Here is a 14,254-nt window from a genome sequence, read left to right as displayed (position 1 = left end):
AAATGAGTCAGACCCTGTCATAATCTACATCTCAGAAAGAGTTGATCAAGGGAAAAGGTATGTGCAATTGTCTTATAAGCTAAACTACTGAATTTTTAATGGGCAATATTTTTACTTAAAAGAATGACTGAGGAGACAAACTGATTATTCAACTTGGATATCTGGCAGGCAGTTTATTTAAAAATCAATGAAGTAAGCCTGTCAAATCAAGGAAAAACAATTGATGTTATTTCTTAACAATGATAAAACTGAGTTTTCAATAATAAATTAAAATTTTAGACTCATCTATCACTGTGCACTTGACAGCTTATTAATACTCAATAATTTTATGATGAAATTGATGATATTAACTAATGCCATTTTTAGTGTTGTGAAATCAAATGTATATTTGGAAAGATCCACATACACAGTGAACCAATATTTTCCAACTGACCAATGCATGAAGATATAAAATTGTGTATGAGCAAAACATCTATTCATAGCTGATTAGATGGATTGTAATATTACTGAATATCCAAAATCTCACTGATATGGTTTTAGACTCCACTTCTCTAGTTGTGGTGTATTATCAAAGAATATCCACAATTATCTGAAAAATCTATGGAAATTCTCCCTGTTCAATCACAAATATGTGAGAAGCTAGCTTTTACACATATACTTCAGCAGTTGGACTGGATGGCTAAGTCAGTAGAGCATCAGACATTTAATCTGATGGTCCAGGGTTCATGTCCCTATTCAGGTGTTAGTCTATCTTTTGGGTTTCCCTGGTGGCCCAGAGTGTAAAAAACCTGCCTTCAGTGTGGGAGACCTGGGTTTGATCCCTGTGTTGGGAAGATCCCCTGGAGAAGGGAATGGCTACCCACCTCAGCATTCTTGCCTGAAGAATCCCATGGACAGAGTAGCCTAACAGGCTACAGTCCGTGGAGTCACAAAGAGTCAAACACAACTGAGTGACTAACACTTTCACATTTTCTTTTCAAACAACATATGGTAACAGATTGAATGCAGAAGCAGATATGAGAATCCAGCTGTTTTCTACTAAGCAAGATGGAGAACTGTTATTTCACTAAAATTTGCTTCTTATTATTACTTTTTAAATAAAGTAATAGGTATTTTAAATTTTCGGTTTTAATTTATAATACATTATATATTCAATGGCATGATCTGAGTAAACAAAAGCTTTTTGGGGTCTTTAGTGTTTAAGAGTAAAAGAGATTTTGAGATGAAAAAGTTAAGAACCATTGTTCCATGCACTTATTAGTGTCACAGTAACTCATATTGAGAGACTTACCTCATTTTCTTTAGGATCTGGAATGTATGGCTGCAATGGTTCTATTTGGACTTCAGCCTGAATCGAATGAAATGCTTCATCATTATCTGATGATTCATCTTCTTTGTCCTTGATACAAAAAGGAAAATAAATATCTTACTTGCTGTTAAACTGTAAATTATAGGAGCAATTATCATCATCTTACTGTTCAATTAAAAAACAATTTCTCAATATTCAAACTGATTTAAGTCTGTAGTTTCCAGTAGTTTTTGGTTCTGCATCCCTTTCAGCATCTGAGTAATGCTACAGATTCTCTGTAGAAAAGTGTATATAGAAAGACACATGTCTCTGCATATATTTTAGGGGGGTCATTGACTACGTGCAGCTCACTTATTAGACCCAGGTTAAAAATCTCTGGTCTAAAGCTTAACTCATGAACCCAAAACTCTAACATTTAATGAATGGTTATAATTACAAAGTTTGGTCCTCCTGAGCAATGGAAGATCTGCAGTACAGCAGTGCAAATATTTCTCTTTGAGTCCTAGGAGTTTAGGAAAGTTTCTGTTTTCCCATTTAAGCGAACCGACATTTCTTCAACACAAAGAGAATAATGGAAATGTGTTTTCTTTCCTTCCAGTGAGTTGAAATACACACATACATCTTTAAATTCTAATAAATTTTCAGGTATTTTGAAAGACCTATGACTTGATTACAACATCAAGAATTTTCTTTTTCTTTGTATTTCCCTTGACAGTTACACATAAAGGCAGGAATGCCTATACAAGATCCTAGGTTCATGGGTTTAGTAGCTGTTATTTAGTGACTTTTTCTTCCATTTTAGAATGGCTTCTTACATAAATATTTAAAACACTGAAGACAATAAGCAATGTGTTATGCTACTAATACCAAGAGTCTTGCAGGAATGCATAAAAGTCTTTAAAAAATGCAAAAACCATTATATCCAATTGTTACTAGGGCTCATTGGGAATAGTTGTTAGCATTTTAGATCGCTTAATGTCTGGCAAATATTAGCACTTTGCTGTCTTGCAATCCCTTCTCTATTTGGTTTCTTATCTGTCAGATTTGGGGGACTAGACAATCATTTCCCCTTTTGGGTCTTGCTTCTCTTGTTGCTTTTACCTTTTCTCATGTTAAACATGTCTGGGAAACAGCATTTGCTCAATTAACTCAATGGACACAAACCAAACACTCCCTTATTGAGACATTCAGACAAGGTTGATTTGTAATAACTACATTAATTATTATTAGATAAATGGATGTTGATACCAGGGTTTAATTTAGGATCTTTACAATGATTCCTTTTATATAAACAGATGCTATGAAGTATTAGAAAACGACTGCTCTCATGGTCTTTTTGACCTCTTTAATTTGCGTATGAAGCCCATAAACCCTTCAGTATCAGATCAGATTTGCCATATTGAATCCATCAACTGCAGCCAAATTATCTATATATCTATTTATATTAGGGAATTTTGAAGAATGAAGTTTTATTAACTTGAATTTGTAACTTGTGCCATGTTCTATGCAGGTACGTCATTGATGTAAAATGGATGGAAAATAAGTGAGACAAGTCGTACTTATGGTAAGCATGTACAAAATGTTTTAGAAAATGCTTTCCCTTCTCAGTTTAACCTTTAACATCCTAAAGTACAAAAACTAGTGCAATTCTCTTAAATAGTATGTTCAGCATTCTACGGGAGGAAAGAGCAAAATAAACTTACTTAGAGACTAGAAGAACAAAACTAAATTTGTTTTTGTGTTTATTTTAATGAGTTATATTTTTAATTTTGACCTATGAAAGTGATTTTTAAAGATCCAAAATAGTAACTTTAAGTGTGTATATGATGTTGGTTAAGGAAATAATAGGTAGAAAATTAACTAATAATGAAAGCTATATCACTACAAATATATTAAGCAAATAACTGGATCATTTAAACAAATCTTTCTTTCTCAAATTTAGTCACAATTATTTGGAAATTTCAGGATAATTTACTTGAAGCCCAAATTATCTAATCTTCTCTGAGACACAATGAACATTTATTTCATTTGCTTTTACAGAGGGAACACCTGGGTATGAACTAGCATATTTTCCCTGCATATTTGACTTAGGAAAAAATATCAGAAACTCTTACATTTGCAACTTGTCTCAGTTCTTCCTCATGCTGGTTAAAGATATCCTCCCATCTGCTTTGGCGCCTTTGCCTATGGGCTTCTAAATCTGAGAGCTCAAACACTTCAGGTCTCCGTGACAACTTTGCCCGGAACCTCTTTGGTGATAGTCTTTTTGCCAATGCCTGCCTTAGACTAGAAACTTTTGATTTTTTCTTCCGTGCTTGTTCTGGTTGAGAGTAAAACACATCTGATGACAGGTTTTCCATCAGGGTTTGCAGTGGACCAAGCGGCTTTGAGTTATGTGCATTTGGTGCTCGAAGTAAGTCTCTTGATAGTCCCTCTATGAGTGCTTGAACCGAGCCAACTGCCTGTGTGGGGTCTAGTGCCCAGGCTTGTGCTTGAGGTGACCCTTCGGTTGGTCCCTCTACCGGAACGAGCACCTGAGTATCCAAATGGAGTGGCAACAGCACGTGGTGGTTCTGTGACAGTAGGGGCAGGAACACCTGGGCATGGACTCGTAATGACTCAGGTTCCTCTGCCTCCATCTCTGCCTGTGCAGGCTCTGCAGCCTGTTCCTGTACCTCTGGCTGCTCGGGTGCCCCATTCCGCTGCAGCGGCTGTTCAGGTATGTGGTTCTGCCTCTGCTGTTGTTCAGGGACCTGGCCATGTCTTTGCTGTTGTTCAGGCACGTGATCTTGCCTCTGAAATTCCTCTGGTACCTGATCCAGATCCTGGGGCTCTCCTGATGCCTGGGGTTGGCCCTGAGCCTGCTGCTTTTTGGATACCTGGGCCTGTACCTGTTGAGGCCTAGGGGCCTTCACCTGAGCCTGTAGTGGCATAAACATCCAGGCTGTCCTCTGTGGTCGTGGAGGTGCCTTCATCTGCATCTGAAGGGGCATAGATGCCTTAGCCTTCACCTGAGCCTGAAGTGGCATGAACATCTGTGCAGCCCCTTGTAGTTGCTGAGGTGCCTGGGCTTGCCCCTGTAGAGGCCTAGGTGTACCATTCTGAGCCTGTAGTGGCATGAACACCCTGGCGGCTCCCTGGAGATGCTGAAGGGCCTGAACCTGTGGCTCTTCTCGGTCAGGTAACCACCTTGGTTGAGAGGGTTCTCCATGCAGGACTCTAAGTGGTCTGCATCTACTGCTGGTAGGCAGTCTCAGAAGTTCATGAGTACAAGAAGGTCCCCTAGAAATAAATGTACAAATGGTTGCCATACAATTAGTGTTGTCAGTAGAGTGATGTCATTCAGGGGAGATGCTTTTATTTTTAAAAGATGAACATTTTTCTGCAATAAAGATACTTGCACTACATCTTTCTTAAATCATTCCTGTAATGTCTGAGAGTCTTTACATTAGCAATATATTCAATATTAATGGTCTGATAATCTACTTGATCATTCTATTGTCAGAAATTAAGGACTCTTTAAGTAGTAATAAAATTTTTTCCTCAACATTTCCATTCAAATATCTCTTGAAAATAGAAATCTGTTTTATTTGATCAGAAAGGATTAAGTTTCTTTGAGTTAAACACAACAATATGGAATCAACTGTCTTACATGACTTGCTAACATCAAATTATATATGTAAGTTATCTAACGCACCTGAATCTTCTCATGGTATACTGCTCCTTAATAGCTTCTTCTCTTTCAAAGATCAGAGGTATTCCTTTTATGAAATAGAAAAAAAATAATGCATAATAATCAACAGAGATTAATAAATCCACCTTAGTCAATTTGCACCCTTTACTGCTCAGGATGCTGAGTGAATTTACAAGGACAAGAGGGCTGTAACCCTTCACATCACATCTACTGGTGGTGTAGAAAACATCCTTCTTCCTAGGCCTCCTTTTGCAGCACAGTTATTTCCACAGAGACTAATTTCTCTCTGCATAGGAAAAAAAAAATAGCAATCTGGTTGCTGCAATTCTAAAGAGAAAAAATTGAAAAAGGTAAAGGGACAAAGAGAAACTCTAGATGGTTGGTGAGCATGGCTTACAGGTGTGTACTATGGATGGAAGGACTTTATGGTTTGGGCCCACACCTATCTTTGGCCCTCTCAACAAGGATCTTGAAAATTGGGATCAAGATCTTTGGTCCTTTCAATGAGAAGGCAAAAATCTAAATTCTGGTTTTTACAACTAACACACTGAAAACATGTGAAATCTTTCCTGTCACCTGTGCTGTACTGAAATATAGACACTTATAAACCAAAGAGTTTTCTTTTGAATTTCCTATATTAAAAAGTTTAGGACAACTATATTGACATCTCCCATCAATTTCTATATAAATGTGACTTTTCCTGCAGATTACATTTTGGAAATTTTGCAACTCTGGAATTAGTGAATTCTCAACTAGATGTGGTACCTTTCTGTATGCATTTGAGATTGGTCGACTTTTATGATGATGCTGGTCCAATAAATTCTCTACCATGATTAAATACATTAATTCCTTCTGCTTCTCACTCCATAATAAGATATGTATAGTTATGCAGATGGAAGAAGATTGGCTGCAATCAATCCTATAGTGCATCAGAGAATGCCTGCTATCTTTTTCAGGCTCCCCACTTTCCATTTCACTATCACTCAACTCTGCATATGGTGCCCTAAATTAAATGCAAAAATATGGCATATAACCTATATAGTTGGAACTTCCTAAGTAGCTTCCTCTGGATTTGATGAATAACCATTCTGTCATTTTTGGCATTAATATTGAGAAGCTTAATTTTATTTGCATAAATGTGCTTTGTTAATAACATCTTAAAATTGGAGATTCATACATAAAATCAACTATGTACAGTTCACTGATACTACATCAAAAGTAGTGGTCAATAAGTGATTAATTATAAATCCATTTATCTAATCAGAGTTAACATATTAGATGAGAAAGAACAATAAGATATAGATTTTGCTATCTTCTGTTTATTTCTTCAGTTAGTTTTCTTAAAATAAAATTAGCACATCATAAATTCTTCTTGAGGCCTTCAAAGGCCTTTGTAAATAGGAACACATGCTAGTTGAACTGGCAAAAATTTATAATCTTATGTGTGTATGTATATATATATATATGATCAGGTAAGAGATAATGAATTAAATGCACATGGCGTATTTGTGGAAAAGCTAAATGTCAAAAGGCCTCAGACTTTAATTTCAACTTAATTCTTAAATATTATTTTTCCTAAAAAAATAACAAAAATTTCTCTCATTTGAATATTTATTCCAGTAAAATGAAGATTTACATATCCTACCTTTTTTCTGTCTCTTTTTAATGATTCCAGTAAGATGCTTCTTTAATGACTCAACAACATGTCCTTCATTTTTTATATTCCGAACAAATGGGTGATGAAGCATGTTTGCAGAAGTAGGACGAAATAGGAAATTTTTTATCATGCACTTTTCCATGAAATCATGGAACTTGCGGGACCTAAAAGAAATGAATCAAAGAGGTAAAAGAGCATTCTCACGTATGCCACACCTCCCAACTCCATCCACATGCCACTCTGAAGGTCATATTTTTGGAGAGAGTTGTCTTAGCTGTAACAGTCTTTTCAATAGCCAGATATCCTATAGCTTGACAATGTACATTACACAGCAATGCTATTCAAGCCTCAGAAGAGGCCAGAGTCAATGATATTTTCTACCCAAATAATAGTAGAAACTTCAGTGAGTTCAGAAGAATGTATGTTGCAAAAAAGTTGAGTGGTGAGATGGCAATTAAGTAGTTGATGTGATTTATACAGACCATGAGACCAGACTGGTCATCCCACAGTAGTCATATTTTGAAGCCTGAGTGTTTTGCTTGACTATATGCACTTTGAGCTCTAAAGCTGTCGATGTAATGATCCAGAAAAGGGTGTTAATAGCACCAGGACTGATTAATCTTATAAAATGGCCCATGGAAACAGATGTGACCAGAAAGCCTGAATCTGTGGGAAGGGTTAAATTTAATCACAAGGAAGAATGTCAGCAACTGAATCACAGTAACCACTTTTACCAGGGCAAGTAATATATACTGAGAATAAGCAAGAACTTCACCTACTAGTTCCAAAAACTTCAGGAAGAAAGATTCCCAAGTTTAGTCTGGCTATAGCACTCTGAGAGAACAAGTCCTCTTTAGGTTCTCTGGATGTTTAGTTTTATGGGTCAAACGACTAGGCTATACATCACAATCACTGACTGCCTATGTAAGCTCAGTGAGAAACTTCACAAATGGCTTCTATTGGTCCAGCCCATTACAGGAGACAAAACTGAATTTGTCACTAATGCCAGGACAGTACTGTCATCATAATATACCATGGAGAGTATTATTTCTAATTGGATAGCTAGCTTTTAATGAACAGTACTCATTTAGACCCTTTAAGGCATCTGTTTTTAGGAAATATTGTCCAACAAGGATGTTGAAATAGGACTTAAATAAATTAAAACTTCTTTGCTATATAAAAATGTCAAGTTAATGTGTTTAAGAGATTAAGTCATTCATCTTTACCATCCACTGGATTTGACTTTGGGAGCAGATTCTCGCAAAATAACGAATAAGGCTTCCAAAGGTTGAAGGTTACACAGGGCTGCAAAGGAAAATAGATAAATTTAGAATGAGTAAGAAAGGTAACTACAGAACAAACTCCTAATTCCAGAGGGGATTCTTAGTGTTCTTTTACATATCATGTTGAATAGACACTGAAGAACAGATATGAAAGAAGGTAGTTAGAGGAAAAGGTGACTTTAATACAAGCTGTCCATTATATAAGATACTAAAGCTTCACTATCTCCAAGTGTGACAAAAAATAATAAATTACACCAGGTCAAATTTTTGAAATGTGTGATTGATGATTATATCTAGAGAAGTCAACAATACAGGTGGAGACAAGCACTCTTCTGTGTTTGTGTACTGCTGGTATCCTCCACAGTTGTAAAACTGGAATATGTAATTATAGGCTGAAAAGTCAACCATACTAGTAACTATGCACAGTAATACGCAAATAATGATTTAGTAGTCTAAAAAGATGAGAATAATCTGTTTTGGAAGCTAATCATCCTAGGAAAAGAAGTAGATACAATATAACTATTAAGAAGGGGCTTCCTAGGTGGCACTAGTGAGTGGTAAAGAAGCCGCCTGCCAATGCAGGAGACATAAGAGACATGGGTTCGATCCCTGGGTCTGGAACATCTCCTAGATGAGGGCATGGCAACCCACTCAAGTATTCTTGCCTGGAGAATTCTCATGGACAGAGGACCCTGTTGGGCTACAGTCCATAGCATTGCAAAGAGTCGGACATGACTGAAGCAACTTAGCATGCATGCACAACTATTAAGAACACACCCTCTAGATTAGATCACCTGTGTTAAAATCCTAATTCTACCTTTGTGACCTTGGGCAAATTACTTACCTCTCTGTGCCTTGGTTAATTCATCTTAAAAACAGGAAATACATCAAGAATTCCTTCAAAGAGTTGCTATGAGGATTAAATGGCAACGTACCTATAAAAGTGTCTGGCACGGAGTAAGCACTTAATAAATATTAGTTATTGATATTATAAGAAAGATTTTAAGTATCTGGCACCTCAATTCTGTGCCAAATTACTAGACTTTCATTCTATTTTTCAGAAACACAACCATACAAAGAAAAGCCTATTCCAATATGTGGTATATAAATTCATTACCTCATTGGCTTGGGAATTCTGGGCTTTTCAATAAGTGTTTAAATATGTGTCTCACTTTACTTATTTCCTCTTGTGTTTTGATTAAAGAAAACTGGCAGTGCAATAACTCCCCAAAGGAGAGCCATAGGGTAAATTTCACCTAATACTAAAAGTGTGTCATTCATGTGAGGACAATTTGATATTAATAACTCTTTAGAGGAATCCTTCCTCTCCCAAAATACATCTCAAAAAAAAAAAAAAAAAAAACCCAACTCCAGTGCCAAACTGGCCTCTCATAGTAGTATAAAGAAAGTCCCCAGGGTAATTTCATTAGAGTAATATAAAGGCAATTGTTCAAAGGTCAAGCTTTATATAAATTAATAGAAGGTCCAGTGACCTTATCTCCATATCTGACCCAGCTTTAATTCATGCCCATTCTGTGGTATGTGGTATTCCAAGGGATACCAGAAATTCTTGATATTCCAAGGGACAGCAGAGATTCTAAACAATTATGTTACCATTATTTCTATTCCTTGAAATTACTCCCATTAGCCATGAAACACAGTGCTAAAACAGTAGATACTGTACAGATGAAGCATGTAGGAACATGAGAACCTACAGGATCTGGCTGGAGAGGGAAAAACAAAGCAGTTGCAAGCCATGCCCCCTGACATAAACACTTCAGGCATTTCTCTCACTTCTCATCAATACTATGAATGTGTTTATCATTTATATTCTTGGATTTAGGTATTGAGAACAGCAAATATGCTCTGTTTATGGGATTATACATTTGATGGTTATTAATCATTTATACCCAAGTTCACATTCCACTTTTACTTTCCTACCAGAAAGCAGTAACCTGAGAGAACAGACTGCTGACAGGTCACCTCAATGAAGAGAAGGAGGGGGAAACAAGAGAAAATGGAGCCTACTGAACAATGAGGGGCAATGGAGGGGCTGATAGGAGCATGGAAGGCACAAATCATAGCTGGACTGACTCCAAAGGGGAAGCAAAAAGCTTTCTTCTCAATATTGTTGAGGATTGGCTCAATTAAAAGGAACTACTGGAGGATTTTCTCAACTGGCTCAGTCTGAAGTGTATGAGTGTAAGTGTTCAGGAACCTAAATATCCCATCACTGAATATGTACTGGAACACCTTTAGATTCTGTTTGGTTATTACTGTCATGACCAAATGTTATTGAGGCTAAATTGAGTCAATACTCAGTCAGCCTAAAATAAGATATCTCAACAGAGAAAAATACAAACTCGTCTTACAGACATATCTGGCCATTCTGACTATGGCATTTCATAATTTGGGAAAGACCACCATTTATAGTTTGGCATGTGGTGTGGCACCTGTGTGATCAGTACAAGCTGACTGGTACAAGTGGCAGATTTGTACAGCATGTTTCCATAACTTTTAACCAACATCAAATATTACTACTCACGTGGAGCCCCTTCGGCCATTTCAATAGCAGTGATTCCCACGGACCACACATCACTCTGCAAAGGAAAAGATGACAAAAAAAAAATGTCACTTAACAGTGGGAAACAGATAGTATTTAGAATCTTTAAACAATCTTTGGCTGAGGGGAGGTACCAATGCCACAGCCATTTTATGGATTTTCTTCATTATAGACTGATGTTATAGGAAGATGTTATCTGACCTTGTGACCAGCCAGTACTGTACTACACAACAAGTTGATATGGGTGGGGATTCAGTGAAAGGAAAATTCATCTTGGATGAATTGCTATTGTTACCTTAACTGAAATACCAAAAGGAATTTGTTGTGAAGAAGTCCATTCACATACTACTAGCACTAAAGAAGTCAGATCTTAGGTAAATGATTTAACACTCTGTACCTCAATTTTACCCTATGTAAATTAGGACTTCCCTGGTGGCTCAGACAGTAAAGAATCTGCCTGCAATACAAGAAACACAGGTGACATGGGTTTGATCCCTGGGTCAGGAAGATCCCCTGGAGAAGGGAACGGCTACTCACTCAAGTATTCTTACCTGGAGAATTCCATGGACAGAGGAGCCTGGCAGGCTACAGTCCATGGGGTTGCAAAGAGTCAGACATGACTGAGTGACTAACACTTTCTTTATTTCACTTTCAAAATAAAGATGATAATAATAGGATCCATGTTATAGAACTAGCATAAATATTAAATGAAATACTGTATACGTAAGCACTTTCAGGAGTCCCTTGAATACAGGAAACTGAGGACAGAATTATTATAATTCTAGGAAATTATACATTTTAGGAGGCTCTAGGAAATGACCTTCACTACTGTTAACTGCACTTTGTTTTTCAGAATGTAGAAAGGGCACAGAGCTAGAAGTGCACTGTTTGGCTTAATGACTCCTAAACAAGTTAACTGAATTCTTAAAATACCTATTTATAGATGTCTTAGCTTCAAAGAGTTGTTGTGATGATATAAGTTTAAGCTTTCTTTAAGTTATGTGGGACTGAAAATTAAAAATAGAGAATTAATATGGGTGAAAGTCCTTGGAAGACTGCCAAAAACTGTACAGCTATAAAGCATTATTGTTACAGCAAGTCACTTAAAAGAACATTATGCTTTCATTGTCTCCACCATAGCTCCTAATAGTATTGGCTCTCAACAGACCTGCTTGCAAATCAAGCAGAGGGCATTTAAGGGAAAAGGAAAAGAGATGAAATTTGAATTAATCAACTTCAAGTATTGAGTCCTAGGTTCCACACAACAAAACCACAATGAATTGTTTGGATGACTTATGATGTGGAGAGTGAGTGTGGTTTTTCCAGTCTATAGCTAATGGAATGTTTTCTTTCCATATCAGCTTTTTGAAATGTGTACATAGATGTATATTGTCCAAATTGCAGCTTCAGTGGAAATTTTAATAAATAGCATAAATTGTTACTTAATTTGTCTATTCCACTGATTTTCTGTGGTTTGGAGGTGAACCATGCCAAGGACTTTCTCCATTACCCTGAGTAATCAAATTATTATTTTTTTCTCTTTGGAGCTAAGTTACTGCGGGGATTAATAATTGGCTTTACATTTATTCAGTTTTAAGTTTATAAAGCACTCTGTCCCTGGAAGTTAAATTTCCATATAAAGCCACATAATATAATATTCTTTACCAAGAAGCTGTAAGCAAAATGAACTAGACATTCTTCCTCAAATATGGATAACTCCCAATGGTGTACTTTGCCTACATTCTTAGAAAATATTATTTTTACACACATCATCAAACCACATATAGTAATAGTGGCTAGTACTTCCTATTCAAGTAGTGGTTTTTATTCTTTTATTTCATAATTTCAAATAAAAAGTCAAAAGTCCTATACAAATTTTGTTTCCTACTATCTGAATCCTTACACTTACTCTGTAATCATAGGAGCGTCTGGGGTCCTCATCACAGTCGATCACCTCAGGTGCCATCCAGTATGGTGTCCCAATGAAGCTATTTCTCCTCCCATTAGTTCTGCTCACCTGGGCACTCACTCCAAAATCCACTGCAAAATTCATTTGTCAAAATAATTAATGAGTAACAAAAAGCTCAATAAGTTATTGCTTTAACTTGGAAAGCCAATACAAAAGCCACAATGGATAACAGATTTTCATTCCAGCCCAGCAAACTTTACCATGAAGTCTACTCCAGTAACACTGGGAAACAGGCTTTTGCTGATATTTATGTTGGAAAGAGATTCAGCAGTGCTATTATAAATCTACAGTAGGTTTGGCTGAATGTTTACCATGAATATTAAAAATAAAGTTCCATCAGTATACCCTAAACCTCTGAAGTGATAACATATGTAGTGTTTGGACCTGCCACCAAGCTGGAAGAAGACCAGCACTATAAGCAACATCTAAAAAATCAAAAACTTATTAGTACTTTATTAGGAAGTCTCACTCATGATATTAGAAAGTTCTACTACACTAATAAAGAAAAATAAATTTATGCTAAAATTTAGTTTAAGTTCTTCTACAGATCTTCTGAATCAGATGCAAATATTTAGTGTGGTATCCATATCTCAGCTTATACTATTAAAGTTCAGTCTTCTATTCATCTGTGGGATATATTATATGAAAATATTTAGTATGGTATCCTCAGAAACAGACAGAAAAAAAGGCTAAAGTAGACTGGGGTTATTTGGTCCAGAAAAAATAAGACATGGATGAAAAATGAAGTAGATTTTCTAATTTAGAATGGTTTCCAGGAATCTAGAGGATGGCTAACAACCTTGACTGAAAAGTAGTTTAAAGAACTTAGGAAAAGAAAAGAAAAATTAAAAAGTTAAGAGTTTAAGGCAGTGTTAAAGGAAGGACTAATAAGAACAATATCAACACAATGTCCATAATACATGAAAATCATCATTGGGTATTGCATAATCTCATTATCTAGATGCTTTTTTTTTGAGAATAGGTTACATCAGAGTTCAGCATTCTCACTATCCCTGAGGGCCAACTTTAAGGGCCAAGAAATATCTATGAAGGCCATAAACTTATATATGACATTCAAAGAAGAAAAGGAAATGAGAAAAGACTGGAAGAAACGAGTGATAAATGGAAGAAAAAGGAAAAAAGAAAAGCTGAAATTAAAAGTAGGGATGAGATCCCAACAGTGGCATCATTTATCTTTTCCTTACTGATTTAGGGACCAGAATATGAGGATTATTGATCAGTTGCAACTGCAATATAGTCATTGTCCAGTCTCTCTCCTTTCTGTTACTCCCTTTGGGTTTGGCTTCTTCAACCTTCTCCTTACAACTTGTCATTTAAAAATATTGTGGGATCTAAGAAATCTAAAAACCAATGTATAAGGATTATATATAGATAAGAAGCCTGAATAAATTTTAATCCAGTGCTAAAAGGTCTCTCCTACAGAATCAAGTACATGATCTTTAGTGTGGGGACTTTGTGACAGATTTTTCAGAGGCTTTTCACTTAATTACAATTTCTCTTCTGTGATGCAGATGATAGGGTTGGCTAGCAACTTGACCCAAATATATGGGAGCACTGCCACATGTGAACACAGAGTGTAGCTGTGTGACATACTATATCCATGCTGCACATTTCACTGTGAGATCCAAATGACCCTCGTGTATTTTAACACAGTGTCTTAAAATTCTGTTTCTAGCTTTTAGACACAAAAGAACAATACATTTTCTTGAAATTACTTTTAACTTACTGCAGGAACAATTATTACCACATGCTTCTTCC

At 36.3% G+C, this 14,254-nt stretch overlaps 1 protein-coding gene across 6 annotated transcripts in view; it reads right to left on the bottom strand.

The window, feature by feature from the left end:
* Positions 1-14,254, bottom strand: part of NRK (Nik related kinase) — a 126,900-nt gene that overhangs the window by 41,882 nt on the left and 70,764 nt on the right. For 5 of the 6 annotated variants that reach the window (XR_014075739.1, XM_081565346.1, XM_081565342.1 and 2 more), the window contains exons 8-14: positions 12,416-12,546; positions 10,489-10,543; positions 7,887-7,965; positions 6,649-6,824; positions 5,007-5,070; positions 3,424-4,591; positions 1,292-1,399 (exon numbers count right to left, since the gene is read on the bottom strand). Coding sequence is in view for 5 of the 6 variants with exons in the window: in XM_081565346.1 (XP_081421472.1) it covers positions 1,292-1,399; positions 3,424-4,591; positions 5,007-5,070; positions 6,649-6,824; positions 7,887-7,965; positions 10,489-10,543; positions 12,416-12,546 (1,781 nt within the window). In the remaining variant the exon portion in view is untranslated. Of the gene's footprint in view, positions 1-1,291; positions 1,400-3,417; positions 4,592-5,006; positions 5,071-6,648; positions 6,825-7,886; positions 7,966-10,488; positions 10,544-12,415; positions 12,547-14,254 lie in introns of all 6 variants that reach the window. The other variant, XM_081565344.1, reaches the window with a different exon arrangement.

The sequence above is a fragment of the Giraffa tippelskirchi genome, chromosome X, assembly GCF_054371585.1.
Source record: "Giraffa tippelskirchi isolate mGirTip1 chromosome X, T2T-mGirTip1v1.2.pri, whole genome shotgun sequence".
Taxonomy (NCBI): Eukaryota; Metazoa; Chordata; class Mammalia; order Artiodactyla; family Giraffidae; genus Giraffa; species Giraffa tippelskirchi.
This window is presented reverse-complemented; position numbering and strand designations above follow the sequence as displayed.